We start from the raw sequence: 15,228 nt of genomic DNA, 5'->3' as shown, positions 1-15,228 counted from the left end.
GCTTGAGTTATCGTGCTGACGGACACATATATATATATATATATAAATATATATATATATATAAATATATATATATATATATAAATATATATATATATATATAAATATATATATATATATATATGAATTTGAACGGATGGTGTTTTTGGCCTCTGGGGACCTCAAAACGAAAAAAAAATCGGTCCCGCGTGCACGATTTTTATTTCAGCTGCAGTTTTTTAATACGGACAAAATAAGAGTTTAAAAATTAGAAATTTAAAAAGAATAATTATTATAGGCCTAAAACTAAAAAAAAAATATATAATTAATTTTTTAATTAAACTGTCATAACCTAACCTAACTAACCAAACTTGCTGATAATGAAAAAATTGAATAATGGTTTAATAATAGAAAAAAATAGTTCTGTTCATAAAATAAAACTATAAACGCCTCAAATTAAATTTTATATTTTTTAATTTTTTAAAATTAAACTGTCATAACCTAACCAAACTAACCAAACTTGCTGACAATGAAAAAATTGAATGAAGGTTTACTAATCGAAAAAATAGTTCTGTTCATAAAATAAAACTATAAATAGCTCAAATTAAATTTTATAAGGTTTTAATTATAAAATTTAACTGATATAACCTAACAAAACTAACCAAACTTGCTGATAATGAAAAAATCTTAGACAAAAAGTTGGTGCACCCGATGGGTTTCGAACCCGGCACCATAAGTTTGGTAGCCCGGCACGCTATCCCCTAGACCACCGAGGCCGATGAGTTCTACCCGTTTCATTGCGCTAATGGTGTTCCCTCAGCCAATAGGATGCTCTCATTTTGTTCTTATTAAAATAACTGCAGCTGAAATAAAAATTGTGCGTCCCGCGTCCAGGTCTTACCATGAGTACTACGGTAATAGCTTATTCCCTATATGGGAAATTCGCTAAAATGTGCTGGAATGGGCGGGCCAGCTTCACGTCGCTGTGTGACTTGGACTTGACTGACTCAGGAGGATTCAGTTGTTGTGTGTGACTCAGTTTTGTTTTGTTTTTGCATTTCATTCTATTCAATCAATCTATCTAATCTTCTCTTCTTCTGTCTTCTGTGTTCTCTCCTTCTCTCTGTGCTGCTGTGTTCCGTTCTGTTTTCTTAATTTTTGTAGGTAGTTTGTTATGTACTTTGATCACTTTGATTAAGAAATTAACCTAGAAAGATTATTAATTAATTATAAATTTAGTATTAGTATAGGTTCATTTGAAAACTAGCCTACAAATAAATGGTACGGTATGCGATTTTATAAGTGCAAACATTTTAAGGGAAGTGTGAAAATTGTTTGAACCATCAAAATATAATTCATTTTCACTGTTTGTCCTGCTCTAATATAAAGACAATTAACACAACTATTGTGAAGTAGGCAGACCAGGGTTTATTGGAAACATTTCTGTTCTGGGTAAGTGTAATAAAGGTTATAATAATTCCGGTGAACACTTGTTTAAGAATGGTAGGCCTAGGCCTAGGCCTATCCAAGGAATAGGCCTACTCTGTAAGTTACTTCATAATTTGTTTGATGAAGTAAACTGTATAATACTTTCAGCATCAGGACTTTGGCTTACAATTGTTGGCAGGGCTACACCTATTTTACTGCTTGCATGCTGTAATTTACTGCCTTTTGCAAAACAAAAATAAGATCTATCATTCCTAGTCTAAAAGTTCCAGAAGTGAGTAACTTAATCATAAAATGAATACAGACATAAACCTTGTAACTTCATGCGAATTTAGAGGGAGAGAGTATGTTGTTAGTCTCAGAACTGTGAAGCAACCTGAAACAATTGAAGTCAAAGTTACCGATAAAAAAACATCTGAAGAATGGATAGGTTCCTACAATGCTTCCTATATTGAAAACCTCACTCTCAAAACTGGAAACTATAAACGGTTTGATACATTCATATCAATGTTAAAGTCAGCCCTTTTGAGCACTAGTCATTGTGTCACTTTGGATTTATTGAAGTTTGAGGACCTTGAAATGTTAAGAAGCAGATCAACTCAACCCAGAAGTTTTAGTGTACATACAACTCAAATATTAGCTTCGTCAACAAACAATAGGCGCTATCTCATGGTTACATACACAGTTGAGTTTGATCGAATTCACTATCCCTTAGCTCTAGAGTATTGTGGACCTCCTGATCCAAGAGTTCTTCAAGAAACAATTGAAAGACTTGAGAAGCAGGTTGCTGAATTGCAATTCCAACTTGTGAATAATGATTATGCTAACATAAAGAGCGAAATAGATGCTTTGCAAAAAAGGGTTGTTAATATTACTACAGAGAATGTTTCGTTAAAGGAACAAATTAAAAAATTGACATCTTTAAAAATAAACAAAGATTGTCATAAGGAAATATATGCTTTACAGAACCATATAAATGAGCTGGAAGATAAACTCCATTTTGAGAAGTCTGTTGTAGATAAGTTAAAAAAAGATAATATTTTATTAGCATCCCAACTAGAAGACATCATAAGATCAGAAAACCATTTGCAATATCCAATTAATAGGTCAAGGATTACAAATGTTAATCCTCTCTATCAGTTGTACACAAAAAAAAGTAATCTGATTTCTCCAAAAAGAAAGTGCCGTACTATGAGCTGTGCAGAAAAGCCCTTTAATAGAAGTAGACCTGTATCAAAAGAAAGAAAAGCACATTCTGCCAGAAGTTTTCGGGATGTAACATGCAGTTCAAGTGATGAATCTGCTTTAGGTAGAGCTAAAAGAGAGAGATTGAAAAGACCCTTCACCCCAACAAGGAATCGAGCTTCATCACCTAGCTTTTCAGATCTTTCACACAATTCAGAACTAAGTCGTTGTGCTTGTAAGAATTGTCTTCATGACAAATTTTCCAAAAAAGATGAGACTTTCAATTACAGATTCAAGGGTAAAACTGGGGAAAGAGCTAAACTATTGAAACGAATCCAGAGTTTGGAGAAATTAATAAGTGGAATTGTCCTTAATTAATTCAATAAAAATCTAGATCCATTTGGAAGTCTTTAGAAAATATCTTGATTTTACCTGCAGTTAGTAGGGGCTCTGGGTTTTTAAAATCAATGAACAATATATCAAAGAAAAACACGTTTGTTTATTTATAAAACTAATCGTTTCAATAACTATTGCATAATGTTCAAGACCCTAAGTTTTACTTCAGATTTTTTTTAAATAAATGTATGTCCCATAGAAGTTTGTATCCATTTATTTCAACTTCATGATACTTAACTTAGGCTTAACAAGTTTTTACAAACATTGTTTGTTTAAAGAAAAATGTATATAACAGGCCTAATTTAGGCTATTTATCTTAGGTTATGTTAGTTGTCGTTAAACAATTGTACATTAATTATTCAAATCAAATCAAATCTTTATTGCCAGAACCTTTTACAATGCATGCAGTGTCAACTAGTTAAATAATAAATATAACTATAAAACAGTCCACAGATAATCACAGACATTTTTAGTTATACTATACATGGTCATTAACATTAAGGAAAAACTCATTTATGTCATATGGACTAATACTAATCAAAAGGTGCTTAACGTTCTTCTTAAAACAGTTAAATTCTAAACATTTATAATGAGAGGGTAGAGAATTATACAGTTTTTTTCCCATTTCAACAAAACAATTCAGAGTAATTTTTAAATTACACTGGGAAATTCTAAGTGAGTTACCGTACAGTTTCTAATGAAATAGTTATGAACATTTTTATTTGTAGGTATAGTATGTAAATTTCTTTTAATAAACAACAGACATTCAAAAATATACATTGCAGGTATAGTGAGTATGTTGAATTTCCTAAACAATGGCTTGCTATTTGGGTAGGCCTAGTGCTCAATTGAATTGTTTTCTCCCTTGAATTACAACACGGATCCGATAGGCCTACTTTTTCCGTACACCATTATGTATTTTAAAGGGCGAGGATTGGTGTACAATACAATACAATACAATATTCTTTATTGTTCATTCGTTAAGAATTACAATAGTGTATTGTACTTGTTAATTTCCATAATTTTCATAAAATTCCTTTATTGAGAAATTGCTCAATTAAAATTTTATAATGACTTAATAATAAAATTAAACTGTCATAACCGAACCAAACCAACCAAACTTGCTGATAATGAAAAAAGCTTAGTCAAAAAGTTAGTGCCACCAGCGGGATTCGAACCCGAGACTCTCAGCATATCAGCCTGACACGCTAATCACTAGAGCACAATGACTAGAGGCCGATGGCTGCAAACCGTATTGTTACGCTAATGGTGTTCCCTCAGCTAATGAGAAGCCCACAGCTGTCATCGTAAGCTCATCCATACCTCCCCTGAGTAAATACCGCTATAGGCCTATATTGCTATATATCAACTAAATGAATGTGATTTTTATGTTGGTAGAAGATAAAGATCGTTTGTGACAGGCATACCACAACATTTATTTTTAATTTGTTAACTTACAAGCCCATAAGTGTATAATAGTGTTTTTATTTTTACGTTAAAATTTTGCCTTGCACTATTTTTTAGCTAACTAGTGACCTATAGGGGCCATAGCCCCTAATTTAGACACAATTGTCCATATGAAGGCAACTCCCCATTTCGCGGTAGTAAGTCAAAAATATATCTATGAATTTGTCCCTGAATTTTAAAACAGTAAGGCCCATTTCCCGGAATCTCTTTTTGTGGAGCGGAAGTCGACGCAAAAGCCATTGCACGGTTGTATTGCCTTATGTTTTTTTATTAAGTTAGAATCATGTAAAAACATTACTTTTAGTTTTTCACTAGCTGTACCCGCGGGCTTTGCCCCGCTTAACTTCATAAGTATTCGCATGGCTCAATCACGTCCTGGTTGAAGTTCGTTCGCTACGCTAACTCACCTTCAGGTTGGAAATCGTTCGCTGCGCTCATTTATTTTCAGGTTAGCTCGTTCGCTACGCTTACTCGCCTCCAGGTTGATGTTCGTTCGCTACGCTCACTCTCCTTTTGGCTGCAAATTAGCTGTTGTTATAAATTTAAAAGAGTCATCCCTTTTATTGTTTATAATACAGTACTTTGATAAAGGTTTTTATGTTTTAATATTTAACATTGGAGAATTTAAACGTTGTTAAGTGCACAGGTGTGCTGCGATTGGGGTTTAATACATTTGGACTTATTCAAAAGTAAAATAGTTGTCTGTGCTGCAATCTGTAGAAACACTGTGGCACTATTTCAAATCATGACTAATGCTAATACAGAATGTTGTGATTATTCAAACCTACAAAACAGTTGGTGAAAGTAAACATCTGCTTTTAAAATATATTTATTTGTAAACATTGTAGATCAAAAAGTCTGACATTGGCCCACTTAAAACCCTCTGGGGCAGAGCCCTTTTGACAGATCTGCACTAAACTTCACTCGAACCATCCTTAAAAGATGCTTAATAATGCCTGAAAGTTTCATTACAATCTGTCGAGCGGTTTCGGAGTCCATAACGTATATACACACACACACACATACATACATAGTTCCTCTTTTATAGATATAGATTTAATTGTGGTTGTGGCATGTTAATGAGTCCATTGTGGCTACATGTGTCAAAATGTCCATTTGTGGCCTCCTCTGTGAAGTGAAATGCGCCTCAATGCATGCAAGTGCTGTTAAAAGGACCTAGATTGTGAGAAACAACACTCAACTCATTTTCCAGCATTCTTCTGAAGGCAGGTTGTAAACCAGCTTGTAGATTTCTTTCATATTTAGGCCTTACATGACGTTCTCTTTCAGCATTTCTTGTGTTAGTTGAATTCCTGGATACTCTTCCACGTCTTGCAGGTCTTCTCCTACCCTGTCTAGTTACATCACTCATTATAATACCCCCGCCGCAGCAAACCTGCAGACTAAGCGAATTTCCATTTGACTGATTGTATTTACACTGAAATGTCTACTTAAAAATACATTTATTCTTGATTTAAATAGAATTAGTTTAACAAGTACTTAGGTTTGCTGCATCAGGGAGGGTAAAACTTTTTTTTTGTAAAATGTGAATAGTTAGTAAGAAATAAAAACATTTTCCAAATTTGATCAAAATATGTTCACAAACAAGCAAACTACAACAGTTTACTTATTCTCCATAAGAATAACATGAGAATTTTTAAATTTACAATTTTTTGGAATTTTCTCCGTAACCATTAGGCGCATAATAACGCTTCAATATACTAAATTATTTGTTTTTTTAAGCTCTACAAAATGGTTTGGAAAGAAATTGCTAAATTTTATGTTTTTTAGGTCAAAAATGGGAAAAACCTATTTTTACCCCATAAAACCCCCCGTAAACCCCCGTTCCCATGGTCCGATCATGCTGGATCGCGAACTCGTTCGAATAAACGTACGTTTACACGTTTGTACCAAATTTCATCAAAATCGGATCATTTTTGCTCGAGTTATCGTGCTGACGGACACATATATATATATATATATATATATATATATATATATATATAAATATACAAATATATATATATATATATATGAATTTGAACGGATGGTGTTTTTGGCCTCTAGGGACCTCAAAACGAAAAAAAAAATCGGTCCCGCGTCCAGGTCTTACCATGAGTACTACGGTAATAGCTTATTCCCTATATGGGAAATTCGCTAAAAACGGAAAACAAAAAAGATTCCTGGAAAATCTTCCAGTTACTTCACTCATTATAAAAACGGAAAACCAAAAAATTAAACTAATACATTTCATTTTGAAACATTATTCAACAACTTTGACTTTCGGAATAAATGTAAACATTACAAGTAAATAAGCAACAGCTGATTAGAATGCAGACGTTTTTTCAGTCCCCATGCTTTTCCCAAACTTTCACATTTATAATATTAGTTAGATTTTCCATATATAGGGAATAAGCTATTACCGTCTCATGGTAAGACCTATACCCGGGACCGATTAACTTTTTAGTTTTGAGGTCCCCAGAGGCCAAAAATACCCTCCGTTGAAATTCATATACACAGAATATTTACAGTATATTTGTATATATATAGCCTATGCCCATTAGCGCGATAACTCGAGCAAAAATGATCTGTTTTGATTTTGATGAAATTTAGTTAAAACGTGTAAACCTACGATTATTCGAACTTGTTCTCGAATCAGCATGACCGGACTATGGAAACGGGAGTTTATGGGGTAAAAATTAGTTTTTCCCATTTTTGACTCCAAAAATATAAAATTTCACAATTTCTTTTCGGACCATTTTGTAGAGCTTAAAAAAAAGAAATAATTTTGTATATTGAAGCTTTAGTGTATGCCTAACGGTTACAGGGATGATAAAACAAAAACTGTAAATTTAAAACTCATATATTATTTTTATGGAGATAAATAAACAGTTGTAGTTTTATTTGCTTGTTTATGGATATATTTTGATCAAATTGGCAATTTTCTTTATTTCATACTAAGCTATCAACATTTCAATAAAAAACACACCTCAATATCTTCCCTGTAGCAGCAAACCTAAGTACTCATTCAAGTTATTTAAATAGGAAATAAATCTGAAAATTTCAGGGAATATTTTAGTAGAAATTCACCTGTGTAAATAGAAATTCGCTTAGTCTGCTAGGTTTGCTGCGCAAGGGTATTAATTTTGTGATGGTTACTGATCACAAAATATATGTCTAATGCCAACAGACGATATTATTTTTATCAATCATTTTAGCCTCTGGATTGCATCCTATAACTGATTGATATTGAAAGGTAGGTATTGCCTTAGCAATCCTATTTCATCAATCCGAAATTAATTTCAGATCCGAAGTTCCATAATAAAAAAAATTTTGTCAACCTAGACTCCAACTGATGATGGATCTCCGGGTCCCAAATTAATTTTGGATTGATCAAATAGGATTGCTTAGGTAAGACCTCTCAGTATCAATTAACATTATTTTTGTTTTCACATACATTGCCAATCCCAACACCAAACCCGTCTTGTAGCGCTAGTTACTCAGCTCCGCCTGACAGGACTTCTAGAACTAGCTACTGAAACAAGCACTGTGTGACAGGGCCTTAATTAAATCGTAATAACAAATTGGAATTGACAATTTAATATTATAAAAAATGCATGATTTTAATTATATGTGAGTGTTAAGGAAATAATTACTGTACTGATCTCAAGCGTTTTAAAACTTGCAAATTGTATGACCAATGTTTCCTATAAAACGTAATAATAGGACACTAAAAATTAGTTTGATTTGTAGGTAATGGGATTATGGCACCAATGAATTCTCTACCAAAAGCTGTTTTGTCTTCTCCGAGTCAGAGTGACAATCAAGGATCCACATTGAACACGAGTCTTAACAACACATCATCCATAATTCTGAGCAGACTCAAATTTGAAGAAGCCATTGAGAAAAGCAGTGCTCAGATAGAGAAAGAAGCGCATCAGAAGCGACTTAAAAACTTGAGAAAAGAACTTGACTTTCTCCAGACTACTTCTTGGAGATATTCACCCATAGATATCTACATCGGACAGTAAAAGGTTCTTATAAACAAATTATACTTTGCTGTTGTAGGGGATTCAATGTTCTAGTTAGACTGCAGTTTGCCTGCAAGCCAACACAGTTTAGCGTTGTGGAATATCATATAGTTGATTGTGACTAAGTGTCTTGGATCATGGACATATTTAAATACTTTTGACTATGAGTAGAAGGATACGTCCCATTCCATATAACATCCTATTCTATGTTAAATCTGTAGCCAGTTTTACAATTGAAATTTGAAATTAATGCAGTTGTTAAATTAATGTCCAAAAGAGTGCTTGTTGCTGTGAATTAGGCCTACTGGTTTCTATTTATACTGAGCCAGTTAATGATGGTAAAATATAACATTTATATGACGTCAACTTTCTTAGTATCAAAAACTAGTAGCACACTCTGAGATAGGCTGTTCAACTATGTTATATTTGAATTAAAAAATGGCTACAGCCGGTCAATGAATTAGATATCAAGGTATCTAAAAGTAAATGTGTTTATACCTACCATTTTGTACCTAAATCATCCGCCTTCTACTACTCTCTGTGATGTACAGACTTAGGGTGCTGTCAGTTGGAACAACTAGGGTGTGCACTTTTTTGGCAACCAGTGGTCACTGGCATTGAGAGGTACATACATGTAATAATACATACAATTTTGTAAAGAAATTTCATGGTTTAAGCAAGCCAACAACCTACCTCATCCTATAGAATAACCTAACGTTTGCAGTTTTACAGGGACGGGATGTGGTCAGCAGTCACCAAAGTAGGTCAGCTGCTGGGACTGAGCCGTCCAGAGCCTCAGGTGGACTGGGACGCAGTGGCAGCAGTGTTAGATGCTGAGGACGAAACACACCACAGCGACCTTGAAGATGACGTTAAGGTTGACAACACCGTTGAAGGCCAGGTCGCTTGTCAACACAGGACAGGAGTCATCACAGAACTGTATCAGACTCATGGATACATCACTAGTGTAAGTCCTTGTTCATAGTTATTTGTTTTTTGTTACCCTGCAAATCCTAAACTCTAAAAACTCTAAAACTCAAAACTTACTTTGCCAATTTAAAAAAAATTAATTTTTAAAACGTTCTTTTACATTTTATGGTGCTAGCTTTAGTTTGGAATTGTTTTACATTTTACTTCAGGCTAGGCCAAGAGGGTCGTAGAATTACTGGTAAAGCCGTTGGTGTTTGCGAGAATTCGAATACAAGACTTCGGTAATTGAAGCATTGTGCTCTACCAAAATAATTAATAATTCATAGACCAGCCTGCTCCCCTGTCTGACCAAGTAGGCCTATTGTTTTCTAACTCATTTACCAGCTTAAGGTCTTGGCTAAGAGTCACCTTCAGGTCTTGTAATACCGATTACTGTAGTTTTTGCATTTTGATTGTATAATCTTATTTAATACAGGCTTCTAGTGGAGAAGAGGGAGAAAATCGCCCTTTGTACTTCCAGTTGAAGAATGCTCCAGAAAACCTTAAGGTTGGCAACCGTGTTGTGTTTCTTGCTTTCCGCTTAGCTGAGGATAGTGACTGGGTTGTCAGGAAGGTGTTGTATGTCGACAATGAACGCTGGGATGATAAAAATGAAGATGAAGAAGAAGACAACACTCAGCAGTCTGTTGTCAAGTAAGTGGCAATAAAAATATTGTATTATTATTACCATTGTTATGGTAAAAATTAACTTGGGGATGCAATTTGACATATTTTTATCTCAAATATGGATGTAGGAGCATTGTGTATTACTGACTAAAAACCACCAGTATTTTAGCCAGGACTTTGCCCACTTATCAAGGACAACTGGGTCCATTTTCAATTCATCAAAAAGTTTCTGACCTTTCTCAGGATCAAACTGGCAACCTTTGGAATATTTGGTGAGCACTGTAATCACTCTCCTACCAAGATTTTTTCACAATATTACCATTTATATATGTTAATACTGTTAATATGGTAATGCTGGTTATGGTTATGCATTCGCATTGTACTTTTCTGATAAGATTTTCTTGTTTCCCATCATAATTTGTGGCAATCATGCAGGTTCCCCTCTCACTTTGACGGTAATGTTGGTGTGCTTGTAGTTGTGTGAATCATGGTAGGTGCTATACATTTTTTCTCACTGCTGAAATGACAAAATGAAATTGTTCTCTCCCTACTCTCATTCAATAAATTGCTCATGCTATGCAAAATTAAATATATAGGAATTTTGACTTTAGTGAAATGTAAATTGTCTAAAACTAACCAAATAAATAACTGAAGAAAATTTAAATATTTTCATAATAGTAAAATAAGTTCTTATGTAGATGTAGTAGGCCTCTATGTTAATTTGGCATTGATTTTGCAGGGAGGAGTGTGAGACCGCTTACAAACACGTAATTGGGAAGATCACAGGGAGAAAAGGTCGAACAGTCTTTGCTGAGGATGTCCAATTTTCTTTAGACTCAGTAGAGATAGATTTTATTCCTGTAGAGGGTGAGTATGAGCTCTTCCATCCTTGACTGTTTAGGTAAAGCAATTCATTAAGTTTAGCTTGGTTAAAAGGTTTTTGTATATAAAAGAGATCAGTAATTAATTGACAGTAGCTCACTCTTCTCTGTGGCTCAATTCAACTATGATAATTTTAACGTTTTTTGACATGGCAATCCTTTCTAAACTAAACCGTTTAACTCAGAACTCTAGCACTGATGATATTTTTGACAGGTGACTGGGTGAGTCTTAGCTCGCTGGTACAACCCCAGTCCGAGGGAGACACGGTGTTGATGGTAGATCGGGTGAGTCCACTGCGTAGCTGCACTCGCGAGGGTCAGGTGAGCCACTGGACACCCGATTGTCAGCTCGGCATTGTAGATGGAGAGGTGGTGTTCAGCAAAGACGCTTGTGAGCCTGGATATCTGCCCAGAGTTGGGGATCAGGTAAACACCGATTTGTGAGTCTACGATTTACAGTGTGGTGATTTGGTTTTTCAATATCTATAACAAACATTTTTAAAATAGGACCTTGACCAACTGTTGTACTGAGTTGTATCGATGTTGAGCATTGGTAAGGAGCTCTTATGAAGATGCTCAAAAACTAGTGGTAGTGTGAGGGAATTTAATTTTACTAGACGGTCAAGGGTATGAACAGCAGTGAAATGTATACATTAGGGATGGACGGGTCCCGAAATTTCAGGAATTTTTCGGGAAAAAAATATTCCCGATTATCGGGACGGGATTACATTTGACTCGGGAATTTTTCGGGACGGGATTCGGTCCGATCGTCCTGACTGTGACCGCGGAGTCATGCGGAGTCATACCGACGATCGCGCCGTGACCGCGAGTCATGACGACGATCGCGCCGTGACCGCGAGTCATGACGACGATCGCGCCTGACCGTGGAGTCATACCGACGATAACCCCGTGACCGCGAGTCATACCGACGATAACCCCGTGACCGCGAGTCATGACGACGATCGCGCCGTGACCGCGAGTCATGACGACGATCGCGCCGTGACCGTGAGTCATACAGACGATCACCCCGTGACCCGCGAGTCACAAGTTTCTATAGGTACCTGTAAATTGTTACCCATTTTTTGGTTTTTATAGATCAGTGCCACAAATGGTAAAAATTGATTTTGTATGTCTTTTTTGGTAACTGCAATACAGTACTTTCTTTTTATGCACAGAAAAAAATCCCGTCCTGTCCCGTCCTGAAAATCGGGAAGGAAATAAAAATACCGTCCTGTCCCGTCCCGAACTAAAAATTCAATCCCGTCCATCCCTAGTATAAATGTATTTAGAGTTGCACAGCAGATCTAATCAAGATGAGATTCAAACCCTGAATCTTCAGCGCTGACTCTTAGTACGGGAGACAACGCCTTAGGCTACATTTATCAGATAGACCTGACAGTATACCGTACTCCCAACACTTGCCTACTTAAAGCCCTAGAGTTGTAGTTCTAAACTGACTGTCAGGTAACAGCACATGTCGTGAAGCTTTCAACTTTTGTTGAGCTAAACTCACATAGATAGTTGTTAAGTGGATGATTTGTTATGTTAATCTTGTGTTAAATATATTGCTATAGGAATTTAAAGGGCTGAGAAAAAACACACTCTCGAATATAGCATTGACACTAACTAAAAAACAGTGTTTGATCTCACATAACAGGTAACCGTTTACTGCATTGAAAGTGATCAAGGTCAACTGACATGGAGGGCAGTGCAAGTGGTTGCAACTTCGGAGAAAGCCATACAGTCATCACAGGATCAAACATTGACATCACTGCTACAAGACAAACAAGGCATCGTTATATCTGAAAACACCAACTTTGGAATAGTCTCCCTTGGACAGGAGAAGGATATCAAGGTGAGTGGTTGCCAAATATTTGAATCCTATATCTAAAACAAGCGCATGTATAAGCAAACTTTTATTTTCGTCCGAGAGTTTTTGATTTTTTTGTTGAATATGGGGTATTTGGTCACGAGAAAATCGATTGAAGTTGGTTACAATGCTAGGAAAATCCGGTTTTTATCATACAGCCCTTGAAAGTGTCCATGTTATCGGCAACACATTTTATAGCGGCAGTTAACAAAAAAAGCTGTTACAGGTTATTTTTATTTAGGGATGGACGGGATTGAATTTTTAGTTCGGGATGGGACGGGACGGGATTTTTATTTCCTTCCCGATTTTCGGGACGGGACGGGACGGGATTTTTTTCTGTGCATAAAAAGAAAGTACTGTATTGCAGTTACCAAAAAAGACATACGAAATCAATTTTTACCATTTGTGGCACTGATCTATAAAAACCAAAAAATTGGTAACAATTTACAGGTACCTATAGAAACTTGTGACTCGCGGGTCACGGGGTGAACGTCTGTATGACTCACGGTCACGGCGCGATCGTCGTCATGACTCGCGGTCACGGCGCGATCGTCGGTATGACTCCGCGGTCACGGGGTTATCGCCGGTATGACTCCACGGTCACGGCGCGATCATCGTCATGACTCGCGGTCACGGCGCGATCGTCGGTATGACTCGCGGTCACGGCGCGATCGTCGGTATGACTCGCGGTCACGGCGCGATCGTCGTCATGACTCGCGGTCACGGCACGATCGTCGTCATGACTCGCGGTCAGGGCGCAATCGTTGGTATGACTTCGCGGTCACGGGGCTATCGTCGGTATGACTCGCGGTCACGGCGTGATCGTCGGTATGACTCGCCATCACGGCATGATCGTCAGTATGACTCCGTGGTAACGGCGCGATCGTCGGAGGGACTCCGCGGTCACGGCGCGATCGTCGTTATGACTCGCGGTCACAACGCGATCGTCGGTATGACTCGCGGGCACGGCGCGATCGTCGTCATGACTCGGGGTCACGGGGCTATCGTCAGTATGACTCCGCGGTCACGGCGCGATCGTCGGTAGGACTCCGTGGTCACGTCGTGATCGTCGGTATGACTCGCCATCACGGCATGATCGTCAGTATGACTCCGCGGTAACGGCACGATCGTCGGAGGGACTTCGCGGTAACTGCGCAATCGTCGGAGGGACTCCGCGGTCACGGTGCGATCGTCGGTATGACTCGCGGTCACGGCGTGATCGTCGGTATGACTCGCCATCACGGCATGATCGTCAGTATGACTCCGTGGTAACGGCGCGATCGTCGGAGGGACTCCGCGGTCACGGCGCGATCGTCGGTATGACTCGCGGTCACGGTGCGATCGTCGGTATGACTCGCGGTCACGGCGTGATCGTCGGTATGACTCGCCATCACGGCATGATCGTCAGTATGACTCCGTGGTAACGGCGCGATCGTCGTTATGACTCGCGGTCACGGTGCGATCGTCGGTCCAATAATCGCGGCCACGGCGCGATCGTCGTTATGACTCCGTGGTCACGGCGTAATCGTCGAAATGACTTCGTCTCCTGCGTTCGCGGACCTATCGCTCACAATAACGGCGTTATCGGCACTCGCGAAGCGGAAAAATCGCCGACGATCGGACCAAATCCCGTCCCGAAAAATTCCCGAGTCAAATGTAATCCCGTCCCGATAATCGGGAATATTTTTTTCCCGAAAAATTCCCGAAATTTCGGGACCCGTCCATCTCTATTTTTATTGTCATAATATGATTTGACATGTAATCAAAAATAACTGCATTGGTTAGTTTTGACTAAACATTCACAACAATAGTTGTAATAAGTTAGTTTATTTGGTAGATATTAATAGTGTTCTTGAAACCTATAAATTTGCTATGTCAGCGGATAAGAGATATTATTGAATAAGCATTATGCACCCACATTCCAAGCAAACAATATTAGAAAATTTGAAACAAGAATCAAGAATTTTATTGTCATTGACCTTTCTTTGTACAAAGGAATAGACATATTCAAAACATTCCAAATTAAAAAATAAAATGCAGCAAAGACAAACAAATGAAATACCTTGCTACACCTAATACTGAAACTGGAAAGATGAACAACAAATTATCCAAATGCAACTGGGCAATGAAAATGATTGCAAAAGTTTTGATTCAATAAGTAATTTATTTAATGTATGTTTTATTGAATTCTAGTAAAACTCGGTCTCTCAGTACTATTCATATGAATTAAGATACCAGATCATTGAGATGGCAAGATACATCATCTTGCGATAAAAGAAATGTAATGCAAACATATTATGGATTAAAACGGGATAAAGTGGATTGGAGCATCAGTGGATGAGTGTGTTTGTTAAAATGTTGCCTTTACCCTTCATAT

General features: G+C 37.3%; 1 protein-coding gene across 2 annotated transcripts in view; it reads left to right on the top strand.

The window, feature by feature from the left end:
- Positions 1-1,173: 1,173 nt before the first annotated feature.
- The window catches only part of LOC129002199 (probable RNA helicase armi), a 44,487-nt gene continuing 30,432 nt past the window's right edge, over positions 1,174-15,228 (top strand). The window contains exons 1-7 of one of the 2 annotated variants that reach the window (XM_054429837.1): positions 1,174-1,431; positions 8,227-8,507; positions 9,237-9,471; positions 9,910-10,127; positions 10,840-10,967; positions 11,196-11,407; positions 12,639-12,836. In XM_054429837.1, coding sequence (XP_054285812.1) covers positions 9,244-9,471; positions 9,910-10,127; positions 10,840-10,967; positions 11,196-11,407; positions 12,639-12,836 — 984 coding nt within the window. In that variant the 5' untranslated portion in view covers positions 1,174-1,431; positions 8,227-8,507; positions 9,237-9,243. Of the gene's footprint in view, positions 1,432-8,226; positions 8,508-9,228; positions 9,472-9,909; positions 10,128-10,839; positions 10,968-11,195; positions 11,408-12,638; positions 12,837-15,228 lie in introns of both variants that reach the window. The other variant, XM_054429838.1, reaches the window with a different exon arrangement.

Source organism: Macrosteles quadrilineatus, unplaced genomic scaffold, assembly GCF_028750875.1.
Source record: "Macrosteles quadrilineatus isolate MER2022 unplaced genomic scaffold, UCM_ALF_1.0 Scaffold_9__3_contigs__length_116548681, whole genome shotgun sequence".
Taxonomy (NCBI): Eukaryota; Metazoa; Arthropoda; class Insecta; order Hemiptera; family Cicadellidae; genus Macrosteles; species Macrosteles quadrilineatus.
This window is presented reverse-complemented; position numbering and strand designations above follow the sequence as displayed.